At 43.4% G+C, this 17,124-nt stretch overlaps 2 protein-coding genes across 3 annotated transcripts in view; one reads left to right on the top strand and one right to left on the bottom strand.

Annotated features, from left to right (window-relative positions):
* Positions 1-1,260: 1,260 nt before the first annotated feature.
* IL5RA (interleukin 5 receptor subunit alpha) lies at positions 1,261-16,909 on the bottom strand. The gene is made up of 11 exons (XM_031555622.1): positions 15,759-16,909; positions 13,056-15,424; positions 11,908-12,053; positions 11,551-11,689; positions 10,897-11,029; positions 10,634-10,824; positions 10,030-10,175; positions 9,267-9,402; positions 6,692-6,788; positions 3,288-3,369; positions 1,261-2,496 (listed from the first exon to the last, which is right to left on the bottom strand). Exons 2-11 carry the CDS (start codon positions 13,165-13,167, stop codon positions 2,407-2,409), a joined length of 1,272 nt encoding a protein of 423 aa, XP_031411482.1. The 5' UTR covers positions 13,168-15,424; positions 15,759-16,909; the 3' UTR covers positions 1,261-2,406.
* Positions 16,910-16,912: 3 nt separating this feature from the next.
* TRNT1 (tRNA nucleotidyl transferase 1) overlaps positions 16,913-17,124 on the top strand; it is a 9,373-nt gene continuing 9,161 nt past the window's right edge. For both annotated transcript variants that reach the window (XM_010718755.3, XM_010718754.2), the window contains exon 1: positions 16,913-16,972. In XM_010718755.3, coding sequence (XP_010717057.1) covers positions 16,928-16,972 — 45 coding nt within the window. In that variant the 5' untranslated portion in view covers positions 16,913-16,927. The remainder of the gene's footprint in view (positions 16,973-17,124) is intronic.

A 17,124-nucleotide genomic window follows, 5' to 3' on the forward strand; every position in this document is an offset into this window, starting at 1 on the left:
AAAAAAAGAGCTGTAGTTTTCTCCCCAGTGTAAATGATATTTATCAGTGAACTAGCAGATGTAACCTTTTTTTAAAGGTATTGTTAATAAATATTCTGTCATTTGTAAAGATACCTGTCTGCCAGGAGCATTTCTCCACCCCATCCCTTTGCACCCTCAATTACAAATGTCAGCACCCAGAGCCCACCCGGCTCCTCCCCACCTGGGGGGCCGCAGAGAAGTCCGCTTCAGAGTAAATCTATTAGAGTGAGAGCAGCTATTTCTGTAGAGTCCTGAACTTTCAAAGCTTCCATGCAGGCTGGTGTGGTTGGAGTGCAGCTTGGGCATCTCTGAGTCTCACCAAGATATAAGAAAGGATCAGAAACAAAACAAACGCTTCCCTCCCCCCAGGTAAGGCATCGCTTCCTTCTTGTCTTTGTGGATTGTGGCAACGTTCTGTGTTTCTAATTGTGTTCTTTAAGTGTGACAGTGTAAGTTGTGCGATTGGAGCCCACCCAATCTTGGGTGTTTCCTTCGGTTTTTCAGAGGAACCCACTGCACTTCGCCCGTCAGTAATGCTTAAAACCAAAAGTATGCGATTCAGTTTTTAGAAAGAAATTGTAAAATCACCATCTTCTACGGGAAAGGTACAAAGATTTATTAAAACAATGAAAATAGCCATGTTTTTGAAAGGATTTCTTTTTCATTGGAATGCAGCCTTAGTAGTAATTTAAAAATTCATGTTTTAATGTCTTCATGCCACCATAGGGCCGTGCAGCACTCAGCACGGCCACGTGGCAGGCAGTTTCATCAGCTCCCAACCAGCAGGACAGGCAAGGCCCGTGATTCTGAACATTGCATGGGGAAGGAGAAGTGGTGACACTCAGATGGAGGTAGGGAGCTTGGCACCTGGCGGGGGGCACCTGAGCGTAGCTTTGGGAAAAAGCACAGAAACCCAGACTGTGATTGTGGTGTTTTCCCATGGCGTGCATCCCCACAGCAGTATGGAAAATCCCAAGCTTATCTGCCACTTCTGAAGTGTATGGGGCTGCTGAATCACGGCCTGAACCTTTGATTGATCACCTGAGGCGAGCAATGAGTCAGCCACGGGAGCACAGGTGAAGGCAATTCACCTGTGCTGCAGGAAGGGGTGGAGCCTGGCTGCACCTCTCCTAGACCTATTTAAGAGCTGACTGCCAGTGGGGAAGGATCTCTCTGGAGATCCGCTCCATCAGGAGTTCATTTTGTGAGCCCAGGACAGGGTGAGTGACTTTCTCTTATTTCTCCAATATAAATTGTATTAGCCAAGCTCCTGGATGTGTATATATACCATCTGTATATCCATTTATTAAACGTGAAGCTTTTAGCAGAAATGTGGATACCTGTCCAAGCACTGGTTGCTCTGAGAGCTGGAGGCTTTCACTGCAAGTGCAGAGCAGTCACAGTGCACAGCTCAAATGCAAACTACACTGAAATGTATTACATTAATCTCTGCAGTACCTTTCCATTAATGGGAGTGAAATTATATTTAGAAATCTTATTTATTAGAGTACTTGAAGCCGTGACATAAATGAAATACATTACAGTAAACAAATTCTCTTTCATCTCGTTTTTAGGATTTTACTAATGAAATACTGATTTTCAGACTGTTAAAGCTGGGCACCTCCAATCCATTCCAATCACAAGCAGTAGAGACATTTGAGGCACAAACATTGTTATATTAATGAGCTACATTAATTTTGATGGAGCCATGCTATTTCACCCAGATGAGAGCTGCCTCATTTATTATAATTATTTCTAGTCTTTAGCACCTGGGAACTCCATTATGTTTAGGCACTTTCCAAACAACTTCATTGCTCAGTGTTTTGTTGTTTTTTTGTCTTAGTATTCCATGCTTACGTGCTTGGGGCAGCTGGCTGGGCAGGAGGCTCTATGGGCAGAATACAAAGAGCAGAGCAGCTGGTGAGGGCAGACCAGAGCTGCTTGGGTGGCTTCAGGCAGGTCTGGTAACTTGCTTGGATGGGTAAGAAGAATGAGCTGCAATACTGGGCTTGGATTTTCAAACTCACCTAAAGGCAGTTGGAATTACAGATGGAGGAGGGGCCCAGCTCCTTTAGTATCAAATAGCCTTGGTAAAACCACAGGGAGCTCTTTGGCAAACTTCCTTAGCTATGCATAACTGAGGACTGTGTTCTATAGATAGGGTTGAGGAAAGGCATCAGAATGTGCCAGGAAAGTGTTGCTTTTTTATCTGTTTTCCCCTTATGTGGTAACCTCTTGCACCATGTCTGTGGGTTGGGGCTGTCACCTCACCATTGGCACCGCCATGCTCTTTCCAGACCACTCACACCAATTGTTCTAAAGGAATGAACAAACAATGCTGGAACCACAGCCAAGCAGTTCTTCGCATGTGGCCTCGTGGCTGCCTCAGAAGACGTCGTCGTGCAGAGCGCTGCAGGGAAGGCCCTCGGCTAGGCCTGGCTCCAGCCACATCTCGCTGGGGCAGCTGCGTGCTCTCTGCAAGACAAGCAGAGCTCCAGCACTGACTGAACCAGCCATGCCTAGGCAGCGAGCCATTGTGAGCTGCAGGGAAGCCCACAGGGGCAGCAATGTCAGCACCTCACCAAATTTACACTTTAATTTAGGAACGGAGCGCTCACAGCAAGCAGCTCCAAGCTCATACCCCATGCAGGCAGCGGGGCTCTGCCCTGACCTCCTGCTCACCCTGAGCTGCCCTTAAGGACAGCAGGACTGCAGGTAGCACTGAGATGCCACTGGGAACAGAACAACCTCTGTGCATTCCCATTTTCTGGCTGCAGTGTTAATATTTGCATTTTCTTACATTCTTATTTGTGATACCCTAAGTCATGTTATTTTACACCCATGGCTTTAATTAAAAACAAACATTTGCTAATCTTTTAAGCCTGTTTCCTTGACCGGACCATGGAATAATACCCCAAAAATCAAACCTCTATTCTGAGGGGACAAATTAAAATCAAGTTACTGAGCAGCGCTTCCTTGAGCAGACAATGAGGAGTTTTATCTTATCTGTAAGGCAAATGTATTTACCGGGAAAGCGACAGCAAACATAATAAGGCTTAAAACCAGCTTAACAGTAGGACATGAGCATCTCTCACTGTTCAGTTTCACAAAACAAATCGGCTCTGCAGGAGCTGAGCTCCAGTCCCTGCCAAGGCACGCCGTGCCTGGTCGCGCTGCTGCCACAGGAGGCAGGGCTGGAGGGACAGCACACGAGTGTTCCCTCTATTGGTTAAGAAAAACCAAAAGCGATGAAAATATGACTTTACCTCATAGTGATTTGGAAAGGGATCTCTGAACTTGATCCTGGGCGTCGGAATGGGCGGAAACAGTTTGCTCCACATGTGTTGTCTGTGGGAAACAGAGGCGAAGGGCTGTGAGGGCACTGCTGTGTGGTGAGGAAGCGCCCGACCTGCGGACACCAGCAGCCCTGACTGGGGGAGCAGCGCAGGGCTGGGCTGTGCCCGAGGGCAGTCCTGCTTTGGGTGTTCAGGACAGGCTGCCTTGTGCTCAGATTGCAGTTTCTGGACATAATCTGTGTCTTGGCAGGAGAGCAACTGCAAGAAATTGCGTGGGTTGCCTGTAAGCTGCTGCATTTAGTGGTGATGAGTTGATGGTCAGACTGGATGATCCTACGCGTCTTTTCCAGCCTTCTAAGATTCCTTATTCTGACCCAAGCAGGTGTACATTTGTGGTAGCAAGGGCTGCAGTGCAACCATTTCCTCGTATCTGACACAGCTCAGAGTACAGAATACACATCTCAGTCACTGGCTTTGTCTACCAGAGGTCCAAGCAGGGCCATATTTTAATTGGAATGTGGCCAGAGTGAAGGTGACAGGACTTAGCTCAGAAGGAGCGTGCAGAGCCTGCTGGGGACCGGCCTGGTGCCCACAAAGCAGAGGTGAGGCTGAGCACGGCTGCCCTGCAGCACCTGAGCCCTGGGCACTGCAGCAAGCCCCGCTCCCCTACCCCATTTGTTCTGTGAAGCTCTGGCTGATCTCTGGTTCGTTGAGCACTTTGGTTACTTTGACTTTCCTTCTAAAGCTCTCCGATTTCTGTCAAGTTTTCTTTTATCCTATTATTCCTCCTCAGCAGGGAGTCTAAAATAAATTCCTGCTGCTAACTTACTCTTTTCCATAGCTTTCATTTTGAGACAGAAAAAAATCCTCATCTCTCTCCCACCCACTCCCCCTTCCTCAAAGCATTTTCAATCAGTTTGGAGCTAAACCTTCCTGGCTGAGCGGCTGCTGCCTTTAAGGAGACATTGATTGGGAACTGATTATTTGCTGAAGGGAGGGGAAGTACCACGGCTGGCAAAGCAAGACCTGACTGAGCAAGTTATGGGATGTCTGCCACTGCTGTGCATGGACCGGGGCTTGGGAAGGCATGCAGCCAAGAAAGGAATGTGCAGGCACTTCATCTTCACAGCTCCTACCATGAAGAGCAAAGTGATCTCAAAACAGTAAGTAATCAATTGTGCTCAGCAGAAATGGAGGGATCTGAAAAGGCCCTTTGTTGTGAGGTGGCATTTCTGTGGGCATAAAAAGGACTGGTTTGTGCTCTGCCTCTTCCCCCAGCTTCTAGCGGGGTCCGGATCTGGAAGAACCAGAATACCCTTTGCGTCCTGGCCTACTGGAAATAAGTTTAGCTCTATCCACACTGGTTCCACAGCACCAGCAGCACATGGTGTTCAAGGAGCTGAGGGAAGGCTGAGTGACCCGCTGCCACCTGCCTCGGGGTGCCCAAGTTCAGTTCAGCCTCAGTCAAAGGCACCTGGGGGAAGGCTGCTGCCAGGAAAGATTCAGAATTTGGGAAAGCAGCAGTAAAGACCTTCCCAGCATGCTTGGGAAACAGCAGCAGGGGTGCAACATGCTCTTACCTCAATCTGAGTGTGGTTTTGATTTACACTGCTGCTGTATAATGTGGTTTTCTTTGGAACTGGTGGATTTGTAGTTGTGCTGTTTATCAATGAAAGATTTTGATGGAGCTGTGCCAAAATCATTTATTGAGTCATCAATAAGCATAAGTTACACATCACTTCTGGACTGGAAACACTTAAGGATGGGCGCACAAGTGCCCAGCAGCAATGAGGTGTCAGCACACCTGGGTTCATGGGGGCTGCATGCCCCTCAGTGCAAGGGTCCTTGCAATGGGGCAGTGCTGTGGTGCTTACAGTGATGCTCTCAGTATGGTCCTGGTCTTTTTTTGCAGGACACTGAAAGGTTGAGTGATTAAATATTCTGTCACAGAAAAGTAATCTAGACATCTGTGTTTGCCTTTATATGGCTAGGACCATGGCCCTTGCTGTTAGCAACACTTGGACCATTAGGCTTTGAAAACACCCTGTGGGCCCCTCCTAGCTTAACTCTGTTTCAGACATTGTGCTGCGTCTTTCTTTCTAAAATTGCTACTTTCCCATGGGCTGAGACTTTAAAAGGCCAAAGATAAACAAAAATAAGAGAGTATGTTCTTTTTCCCTCTTGTAACCTCTGTGATGAGGTGGATAAAATACTTGATTTCACATTTTGCTAGAGTGCCTTTACTAACGGCGTGGCTCCCGAGATTCTCTGTGACCTGTTCCAAATGCCGCCCCTGCAGTAGGTGCTGGGGGGCTGCTGGCCATGGGCTGTGTGGGGTGCAGACAAGAAGGGGAAACAGGTGCAGGGCAGGATGGGCACAATGATCTTAGGATATGCAGGGTGATCCTCTTGGGGGATCTCCTCCAGGAGAAAGCGTTGTTCAGAGACAGAAGCTGAGGAAGTGTAGAGGATGCTCATTCATGGTAAAGAAGTGGCCAGGGGACGCATCAGAATGACCACTAATTCAAAATGCACTAAAGAAATTAATAAGAAATTAGCCGAGTTGAGGATGGCTCTTAAATTGAGGGGAACTGTGTTTATTGTGAACCAGAAAATTGCTGCTTGCTGCTTGTTTCAGGGAAAAAGCTTGTAATTACATTGATTCTTTAATTAATCACTTACAGCCTGACCAGTCACTGCTACAGAAATCCAACCTAGCTGAGTTTCTTCACAGCACGTTTTTGGAAGTTTGGCTATGTGGAAGCTGTTTTAGCATCCATAGTCTCTGTAGTGTTTAAAAATAAGCTTAAAAACTCACAACAGCCAATACTTCAATGCATCTGTTCTTGTCAAGGGGTGACAAGGAGCAGAAACCTCAAAAAAGCACTGGAATTTTTACCTCATCAGAGCACATATCACACTCTTGACATTCAGACTACTTGCCCAGGGCCAAACACTGTGTGTACCTGTGCTGGCCAATGAGGAAATCATGGACTGCGTGTACATTCTGGCCATGAAAGATGGTCTCATCAGTTTTACTGAGGTTAAAGACAGAATGCCCCTCTGGAAGTCATAAACCCTGTAATGTCCATTTAAGTGAGGAAATGAGATATGGACAAAAAGCCTTTTAGGGAAATGTTCTCTCTTGATATATGGGGTTCTCTTTGTTTTAAAATTAAATTGAATGACCCTCTTAACCCACCAGTTTGGCTGAATATTGATAATTAATGAGGCTGATTCTTCCTTATTCATACTTTTGCTTGAATATAAAACTAAGCATCCCTTCCAAAAATTAACCAAAGCTTTTAATGACCCCCAAATCTGTTCAATACCAATACTTAGGTACAGTGCAATTAGAAGAAATTAATACTTACGATTTGCATGCTATAGCAATAAGCGTGACCGTACAGCATGTGGATACACAAAGCACAGCAAGACTCCAGACTATAAGATTCTCCTGTTTGTTTTCTCCTGAGTATCAGGAAAAAAAAATTACATATACTTTAGTGCAGATATTATTTTAAGCATACTTTTACAAAAGGTTTCATCAGCTGTTTTCTATTCGTATCACAGTTTAACATGCAAACTATGCCAACTTGGTATCTCAAATTAAAAATGAAATGTAAAGCTTCAGGAATAGATTCTGTTGTGCTGATGTATTCTGACTTCCTCAATACATTCCTTTCACTGCATTGCCACCAAGCAGAGCAGCCTGGCCCAGCAGCACTGCCAGGATGCCAGCCTGTGTCACAACTCATCCCCAGATGCACAAGGCAGCAGAGGCACTGCTTGCTCGTAGCCTCAGGCACAACCTGTTTGTTTTCCATTAAACTGCTCTTCATTTCTGTTCATCCTTTCCACAGAAACTGCATTTCTCTGCCTTCGTAAACTTGCCTGTAAAAAAGACATTGAAACCTGCAGTTTCTCCTGTGAGCTGTTGCTGATGCATTTCCTCTGGGAGGATTTCTCTATTGCCTTTGCCTGCGAGCAGGCACAGGTATTTCTACCAAGGTCAACGTTTTTATTTTAGAAAGGCATGCTTAGTGACCAGGACCATTACTTTGTACCACATTATGCCATACAACAGAAACATTTACATTGAACTGCATTTTCAAAAGGTTGCTGAGTCCGTGTGTGCTTCTGATAACTACCAGTCCTTTGTATCAAATGTCAGCACTGCCATTACCAGGTAATTGAGAGGACATAAATCGGCCAGCAGCAGACACCTTGGTTTTATTGGTGCACTAGAAAATAAACAGTATTGCATTTGGGCCAGATTTCTTCCTAAGAAACAAGGAGCTGAGTCTGGTGTCTCAGAGTAGGCACCGGGAGCACGGCATGTGTGCTGCAATGAGCTTGCACCAATTCCTGGGCCTTCGTGCCACTGAGACAGAAGTCCTCAGCCAGTCTCCAGCTGCAAACATGGCTTATTTATTGATTTTGGATGGTTTATTTAGTCTGCAGTGCTGCCACTTTTCTTTCAAGAAATTAGAAGTGTTACCGTCAACCCAGCTGGGTTATGCCCAGTGCAAACATCTTGTTAAGGCTGCCATCATAAAGGCTGGGAAGTGTTGTTTCCCAAACCAAAACCAGAAGAGTCCTAAGTCTTTTCCATATTATGAAGGTTGATGGTGCTCCCCAGAGACTTTGAAGACCTCCTAGTACCAACCCCTTGCCATAGGTAGGGGTCCCAGTCACTAGACCAGGTTGCTCAAAGCTTCATCCAGCTGGTCTTCAACATGTAAGAGAGACAGAGAGGGAATAAACGAACCAATCTCAGAGCCACACAGAAAACTGGCAGCAGAGTGGATCAGAATGGCTGAAATGTGTGCTGAAATCCAGCAATTAATGGAGTAACCTCTGCTGGGTCAATGGACTGTAACAAGCCTCTAAATATACCCTTTCCTAAGATAAACTGAAGAAGTTGATCCTGTTCTTGGATATATTTGAGATTTTAGTCTTGGTTTGGTTTTTTGGTTTTTTTGTTTGTTTGTTTGTTTTGAAAAAAAAGGAAGACTAATTTCCTTTTTGTCTCGTTAAACAACTAAATGAATTTCTCATTTCTGGTATTCGCTGCCTCTTAGTAGAGGAGTCATTAACAATTATGTTTCCTGGTTCCCCAGTTGTCATCATGATGCAGGATAGAGATGGCTTCAGAAATGCTTCAGTTGACAGAGAGCTTCTCTCAGATTCTTCAGAATTGCTGGGAAAGCAGAACTGGGACAGCACAGATGTGCTGTGATACCTTCCAGCCCCAAACTTGACATAATCATCTGTTACACTGTGAGCCCTGGCAGTGGGTACTCCCACATACATGCCTTGAGTATTTTGTTTGACTACAGCACTTCTAAACAACCTCTTAGAGAAAGGTGGAATCCAGGTGAGCTTTAACAATGCCACTTTGGCAGCACATGGCTGCACTGCAGAGTTTGATTACCACAGCCCAAGGAAAGGATTCAGAATTGGATTTTAATTCTTAACAAAGCTAGAGGACTGCTGCTACAGAGGGAAGGGAGAAGTACAATAGACTTTCTTTTGCCTTTTTTTTTTAGTGAAAACCAGGAAGTGAAGAAACTCAAAAGATGTTAACAGCAAAGCAGGATGTCTAAGAACAAACAGTTGATAACGTGCCATGATAAGAAAACTGCTGCTCCCTGAAAAAAAGTCATGTTCAGTAGGAAACACAGAACAAAGTGGGGCAAATTATCATATTCCAAAGACTACAGTGGTTTGGTTTATTTTGTTTTAAGATTTCAGGTAGCTCTACTAAGGTAATAACTGGTGTGACCACTCACAGTAACTTCCAGCATTAGCATCTTGGAGCATCTATTTTTGCTGTTTCCTATTAAAATTAAGGGAGTGTGTTGCACAAGCTGATGATTTGGGCAGTACGTGCTTTCCAGCAATGTATTACTACTTCATTACAAGACTGATGCATGTAATCCTTACCAATATAAAGAATTTCACTCCAGTCACTCCAGAATCCATTTACAGCACACATGTAATGATTTGCTCTTATTTGTATGGAATATCTGCAGGTAACATCAATCCGTAATCTGAAGTCATGTGAATATGTTTTTGATACCTGTTAAAAAACGAGAGCATACTGTCACACATTATTTAAGACTAGGAAATTTAGAAAACAGATTGTGTTGTTTTTTTTTTTAAAAAAAGCTTCTTTAGTAGACTAGCAATGAGCATCACACAATGCTTTGGAGAAAGTTGTCTGTCTTTACAGGTGCCATTCCTCTCCTAATATATCAGTATTTCAGAGCAAATCTTGTGAAATTTGCTTTATTTTGGATTCTTTCTTAAGACACTTATTGCTGGATTTTGAGAACTGTCCACCATCATCCTTCTGAAGCCAGACACAGTACAAGTGAGTAACCTTTTCCTTCTTCTGTTTTCCAAGCTCTCCTGGAGATAGTTTGTTGCAGGCATAAATGATGTCCAAAAAGGAAGTACAACATGAAAACTGCTGAGGTTTTGGCTTTGTTGAACCCTAGTCACAAACGGGACACAAGTTTCACCAACAGTCCATAGTTTCAAAAATGCACTGATAGCAGATTTTAATTTAAATGATCTTAAATGTGTACCATGTGGATGAATATGAAGACTTTTTCTCCAGCTTGCATGAAGGCAATCTCTATCTATACAGGACAGTGAGTGTCAGGAACGAAATGCAATGCTCAGGCACCAGAGAAGCAATTACCTGCTTGTTACCTGACTTCAAGTTGATGAGGTAAAATTCGTATTCAAAACAGCCTTTAGGGAAAGTAGAAAGTGGCTTCTCCCATGTGGCCACGAGATCATTTTGCTCTAAGAATACAGTGACATTTCTGGGAACATTCACCTTCTCTATGAAAAGAAAATCATACCAGTAAGTTATATATAGAGAAGTTTAAATACTAGCAATTGAAACAGCTTATAAATTGATCAAGTGTTCAAGTACAGCCTATACTTTTTGAAGTTATTTCACATTTTAGGCAGAAAATGTAATGATTAAAGAGGAATAGGTGTATTGCACAAAATAATTAAAGGAAAAGAGTTTTAAAAATCCACTTATAAGATCAGAAAAACTAGATTATTGAAGGAGAAAGTTATTAAATTATTCTTTGCAAAGTCATGAAATTAATCACAGACTGATTCAAACTGTTTTATTTTTTTTTTTTAACCAGGAAAGTTACTGAAATCTGGAAAAAAATCAAATGATCAGCAGCTATTTTCTGGATTGATAGCATTCTCTCACAAACCTTTTACAATTCTGCTGGACTTTATTCATTTAATTGTTTATTTATTTGTTTGTTTCTACTCACCAATGGCATTTTGGTTAAATAACTGCTGGAAAGGCTTGATTGCAGCATACTTGCTGGAGCCATTAATGTGTATTACAATGAGCTCATCAATCTCACCGGGAACAATATGAGTCGCTGAGAATCTGCACTCTATATTCCTGTTCCACTTGTCTTTGATATAATCTTGGCATTCTTCCATGTAGGTCTCATACCTAAATTAAAACATATGTGAGAAATGCTCTCAGAAACATTTTGCGTTGAGTAAAATGGCAGAAGACACCAACCTGTAATATAGAAAGTACTTGGTATCTTCTGGTGCCCCTTTGCCAGGAAGCCAAGTGCAATGGAGAGAAACAGTGCTAGAAATGGTGAAGTGAGTAACGCAGGACAAATCAGTGACAGCTGTATTTTCAGCACCTACAGAAACACAGAATTATAAGACAGGAAGAAAATAAAGACTTATTAGAGAAGTTGCATGAAATTGACACTTGTAAGACACTTTGACTACAGTCTTTTGTCCACTTTATCTAGGTTTTGTCCAGTCCTGGTATTGATTAAACGGTTCTACCATTTATGGAAGGATGGAGATTCCAAAAAATCACCAGTAAGGCTGTACCACACAGCACCACTTTCTGTACACCGTGGGATTCAGGCAGTATCATCTTTTACCATCCTTGAGTGGATGGGAGTAGGTTATCTCAGCTTTAGCAAGTAATGTTTAGAATATTTTATATGGATTACCTATGTTGCATCTTCAGACTGTTTACCAGGCTCTGGAGCCATACAGAAAGGCCTGGATTAAATGATTTTGTAAAACCATTGTAGCAGGTAGAGCGAGAAATGCTGTATTATTTAGTATTAAACCTGTCAGCTTCTGATGTCTTCTCCATAGACCAGTACAGAACGCAAATTCAGACCTCTTTCTCATTTCTTCTTACCCGGTGGAGGCTGGAGTTCTGCTGTCACCCAGTCACTTGTCATCTGAAGACCCTGATGGAAAAGTAATGTCCGGACATGTGCAGAGAAACCATTGTGAAGTACAGCTGTTTGGAAACTGTGAGTCTTCATTGTATCATACTTGAAAATTAAAAATAAGAATAATAATGAAATAAGCAACACAAGATAGAAGCTTAATTAAGGGACCTGCGAAGAGTGACCTACAAAAGATGGGCTTTTAGCTGAGTGCCTCACTACGTGGTTACTTGAAACCATCACATACATCACACCTTCTGCTCCCTTGCTGAACTCAACAAGAAGTCAGCTTTCTTAGCACACTGGACTTATTTTTATCTTACCTCTTCAAACACAGGAGTTAAGATTTTCACATCGTATCTAATAGTGTAGTTTTTTTGTTCCTGATTAGGACTTAGCTTCCAGCTTAGAAGTACTTGTGCTAATGCAGAGACTGTAAGGGTGAAGTTAACAGGTGGGAAAACCTGAACTGTAAGGAAGAAAACAAAAAAATTCTTAGTGCAGTAATCCAGTGAGTTGTTTAGGCCCATACCTATAGGTAATGTAATGAGCAATACAAGAAAACAAAAAAGGATTTCATTTCAATATTCTCCCAATAGTTTCTCTCAAAGCATTTCTGATATTTGAAAAATATATTTAAATAACAACCAAAACTTCATCAAATAAGAGTTTACTTAAAACTTAGCTTAAGAATGTTGTGGTTTTTTTTACAATGGTTTCATCTTTATAATTACAATAACACATTACATTTGGTTTATTAATTAGATTCAGGCTTTTCAGTTGGATCCCTTAGACAATTGGGCATCTGTACTGAGCAGGGTCGATAAGTGATCAGCCAAACAATCCCTTCTTATTGACCTGGACCTGCAGAACAGCATGACGTGGGGGCTGTCTACGTGAAGGCTGACAGCCACAAGAAGACACATGCGAGAGGAAAAAAAAAAAGTATGATGAACAGAGGAATTAGGCATAAATGGAAGAAAACATAGAAAGGATGAGAATGATAATTTAAAATGACAAGGCAAAAGGGATTCCTGGAGCTCTTATGGAAATGAAGATCTCATGCTGGGGAGAAATGTTAGCATATAAATAGCAATGCAGTGAAATTATCAATCTACTCCCTTCCATTTCTAGAGTGCTTCAGAGCCCATCCTCCCTCATTTTCCATGTCCAGGCAGCTTTTAATGCTCGTTTGTTCAACTTTCAAGCAAGTGTTTTGCATTAGGGAAACGGCCTCCTGAAGAGTTAGAAAACCCCCGCACCAACTGCCCTGAACTGCTTGCTCCAAAATGTTCCCTGTTGAGTTGCCCACAAAAAATGCCAACATTAATGTTCTTGATGTGCCAGAGCAGAGACCAGGGCTGCTGCCAACGATGTTCTATGCTGTCTTCTTTCTGCTGATAGGTGCAGTTTTATTCCTGGATGTAAAACTGTCTGGAACACTGCCGTTGTTGGAAGGAAAAGGACTTACCTGCTTTACACTGAAGTGTGCGTGGCTGGACTACGATTCTTATCCAAAGGAGGATCAGACAAACTCTCATCATGCTGGCCATAATGTTTAGATGGTCAGTGAGAAAAACCATGCATCAGAGTGCATGGCTTGCAGCCGTTTTACAGACAGGCTGATAGCTAAAACCAAGCACAAGCCCAAGCGTTAAGCACGCAGACCATGGAGCATGCTACAAGTAATCACAGCTACATGACCAAAGTAATAAAACCTTGCAGGGCAGAATTTTCTCATTCCCTTGCAGGAAGATACATCTTGTTGTAGCTAAAGTTAAGTACAACTAACCACATCTCATTTTGCTCCCTTTGTTTTTTCCAGGCCCCCTTGAAAAAGCTGCTGTTTTCAGCACTGCCACGCCTGGATGCTCAGAGCAGCAGTCATGGACCTACAGCATCTCTTAGCAGAGTTGGATTCAGGTAGGCTGGCTTTTGGTGGAGACCCATTCACCCCAAGAGCAGAAATAGCTGTCTTTTTAGCTGCCACTATATATAAAATGGCTGCTTGCTGGAATTTGCTCTCCGGTTTCCATTTCACTAAAGAAGCAGTCTCAGCGCCCACCTCAAGGCTAATTCTCCAGTGTTAATTATTGGGGGTAAGAGAAACTATTTTGTTTGTTTCTAATTTAAATGAGCGACTATTTTTAATGCTTGAAAACAGCATGTTCTTATGCTTCCTACAGATTGTTTCATGAAGTACTGAGGGGAAAAAAAAATCTGTGTGTTATCATTCATGTATAACCTAATATAAACAACATGGAAATACAGAACAGCAGCTTTCCAAAATGTTCTCACAGAAGAGAAATACGCCCTCCTAGCCCAATCACACTGCTTCCCTGGGGCATCTACAGCAATTGCTTGTATGAAAAACATAATATTTTCAGACGGTAATGAGCAGAGAAAGCATCTTTAACCCATCAGTTCTCACTGAACCTCCGATAAATAACCCAGGGACTGGAAGCAATCCAATTGATCACAGTTGGAGTACTTCTGCTACACAGTAACTATTTTTAAAAATGGTGTATGAATGCTTAGTTCGTTAAAATGATGCATAATTCACAATGCAGTATGTTTCTTAATGTCCAAGTCTGCTCATTATCTACATTCGTTTTCTGTGTATCTGGTATTCTGCTAGGCAAAGCGTTCATGAGGCTAATTGAACCTCTAGAGTTTTCTAACAGATTATTCCTGGAGAGTCAGTGCTTGCTTTTGCACAGGTTGGGTTACTGAGACATTTTGGTCAGATATTTTGGTTCTTCCAGAATATATGTGAATCTCTACCAGGGAACTGTTACCTGTACCATACATTTATGCTTAGACAATGCCCCCAAGATTTTTGCCAATTGCATTACCATTTGTGAATGATATCACACAGTCTGTGATAACAGGTTTTCTCATGCAATAAAATCTTGAAAATCTTGAAAATACAATCAAAAAGTTTACATACGATTATGCTCCCCACAAAAACTGGTATAGTAAGTTCTCAGGATGAGTAAAAGCCTTGTTTATGGTTTTGGTTATGCGCAGTAAAAAGCAGTGAGGAGAAGGTCAAAGATGCATTCCCTTCATGGAAGGGTATATTCCTTCATGCAGTCCAGTATAAATCCAAACCACAGTGAGCAGCTGAACTGGTCATGATTTTCTTACTTATAACTGACACAGAAGTTCTACTGAGAGGCAACTGGTCAGGAGCAGATTCCAGATGCACTTCCCAGCACCATGCAAAGATGACTTTTCAAAGTGGGGCCTTGGCACTAGAAGACAGAAAAACAAACTGCAATGTAAATCCCAGGAGGTTACCTGCAGAGTCTTCAAAGTTGTGGGAAGAGCCTGCTCTGTTTGTTCAGACGTCCTCTGGGTCGTCTCCCTGTGGGTTCCTTTTGCAACTGCTGTCTTTTAAGCACAGATGCGATAGGTACTTCAGAAATGATAGGAGATGGTAAGTTAGACAAGCATGCATTGTAAAAGGGAACTGCAGATTTAACCACAGGATGGAAGGCTCTGTTCTAGCACATGGTTTTACTGTATGTATTGAGGGTTAGTTGTATGTCATAGTCTGCAGTCTGATCATTCTCTACTAACTTCTGAAGAGCCAGGAATGTTTAAAAACTCACTGCAAAGAATCTACTTACTGACCAGTGCTGTCATCCCAAGTTGTTCATCCCCTAGAAAATCAAATCCTAATGTTGCTGGAAGACCATGCAGTATTACCTTGTCCAGTCATCCTGCCATACAGCCACGTGTCTGTCGGTGGTATTTGGAGAAATTACTGGCACCCGAGCAAGACCAGCTTCCCAATCTTGTGCAGAGAGCTCTGAGCTGTGATCCATAGGAAGGCTGAATAGGATTCAAAAGAAATGGAAAACAACCTAAGGGCCCAGAGAAATCCCTGCAGAAAGTGAGTCTGGTCATAACAGGCCGAGATAGGCATGGGAGGCTTAATGACATATTCATTAGAAACCTGGATTGCAAATACAGAAAACCCTTCTAAATGTAAAGGTGATGCAAGCTGGTAGAGGTGAGTTCTTTGGAGACTAGAACTAGATTTAAGCAAATTCTTCAAAAATCACTGAAAATTGGGCACAGTTTGGCATGGTCAAGCTCTCAACTACATTTACGTGCTATTAACTGCAAATTACAAGCTATTAGTAATCAACTTGTAATTAGGTACCTGCTCGACAGAAAAGGATCTGGGGTTATGCCAGGTCATAAACGACAGGGGACTCAACAACTGCTGTGCACTTGTGAAGAAGGCCTGCTGGGGCAGCTGGAAGCTGGCATCCTCTGCAATCTTTCTGCTCTGCTCAGCACTGATAAAGCCTCCGCTCAATGCACTGCCCTGTGCAGATGCTGCACTGGAGAAAGAAATGGAGCAAACAATGGGAGGTCGGCGTACAGCGATGGATGCTACGAAAACCAGAACCATTCCTCAAAACAAATTAGGGGAATGCACATGCAGAGGTGCAGTCTTAGAGCATAAATGAAGCCTTTCTTCAAGTCCACTGCAGTGGGGAGCTAGAAATAAAAGATAATGACAGGTAAAATTCAGGTTAGACATGAGGGGAACACGTTCAGTGCTGGGGGAGGGGGGTCAGCAGAACAGGAAGCTATGGCTGGGCAGCTTTAGACACAGTCAGCCAGGAATGAGGGTTGTAATGAAATCCTGCTGGGATGCACGGAGATACGTGAGGTGCCCTGTTTTCTGTATCTGTGCACCCCTGAACAAACAGCTGACTGATGAGCAGGGAGCTCTGACAGCTGCAGCTCGGCGTTACAGCAGAAAAGAGGTTTTTCTAAAGGTGAGGCAGGATATTTAACAAAAGAAGCAGTCACAAAAAGAACAGGTAAGAAAAGGTTATGTTCTTATGTTCTTACACGAGCCTGACAAAATTATTGTGAATGTGAGATGTTTTTTGCAATAGGTCATTCCCAAAAACCCTTTTGTGCTCGTAAGCACTCTCCTTTCTGCAGCAAAGTGCTGATCTGTTGGGTGCTTGAAAGGCTGAACAGATCTGTGTAACATCTCTTTTCAGGTACAAAGAACCCGTAGCATTTTTGGCCGAGACAGATTTATTCCGGCTTGGAACTTCAAAGGCAACCAAGCTGTGTGTTTGAGCAGCGCTGAGCTCCTGCAGCCCCGCTCTGCAAATCCCACACGTTGTGACGGCACGGCAGGGATAGCAGACGGACACCCACAGCTGAGCCAAATCCCAGGGCTCCCACCCAAATGTTTCCACACGTTAAAAGCTGAACGAACTCAGGAGCTGCTCCTGCACGAGCAGCCACAGCGTTTAAAGCTGTTTCAGAGATCGCTGACGTGACCTCGCAACCAGCGCACGGATGGACGCGGCGTGGAGGACCCTGAAGGCTTCACAACACGTGGAGGTGTTCAGAGTTGTTTCCCGAGGAACGCGGTTAGCGGGGCACGGTGGGGATGGGACGGCGGCGGTTGTTCTCTGCGCTCCGTGCTGACGCGTGTTTCTGCACCGCCGTGGGACGGGGCTGACAAACAAACAGCGCAGCGCGGGGCGCTACGG

The sequence above is a fragment of the Meleagris gallopavo genome, chromosome 14, assembly GCF_000146605.3.
Source record: "Meleagris gallopavo isolate NT-WF06-2002-E0010 breed Aviagen turkey brand Nicholas breeding stock chromosome 14, Turkey_5.1, whole genome shotgun sequence".
In the NCBI taxonomy this organism is placed as follows: Eukaryota; Metazoa; Chordata; class Aves; order Galliformes; family Phasianidae; genus Meleagris; species Meleagris gallopavo.

Coding starts and splice junctions, on each gene's coding strand:
- IL5RA (XM_031555622.1), bottom strand. CDS start 13,167: ATGGTTTTTCTCACTGACCATCTAAACATTATGGCCAGCATGATGAGA. Junction 10,825..10,896: donor AAGTACTTTCTATATTACAG/GTTGGTGTCTTC, acceptor GTTTTAATTTAG/GTATGAGACCTACATGGAAG. Junction 2,497..3,287: donor CCTTTCCAAATCACTATGAG/GTAAAGTCATAT, acceptor CTTGTCTTGCAG/AGAGCACGCAGCTGCCCCAG.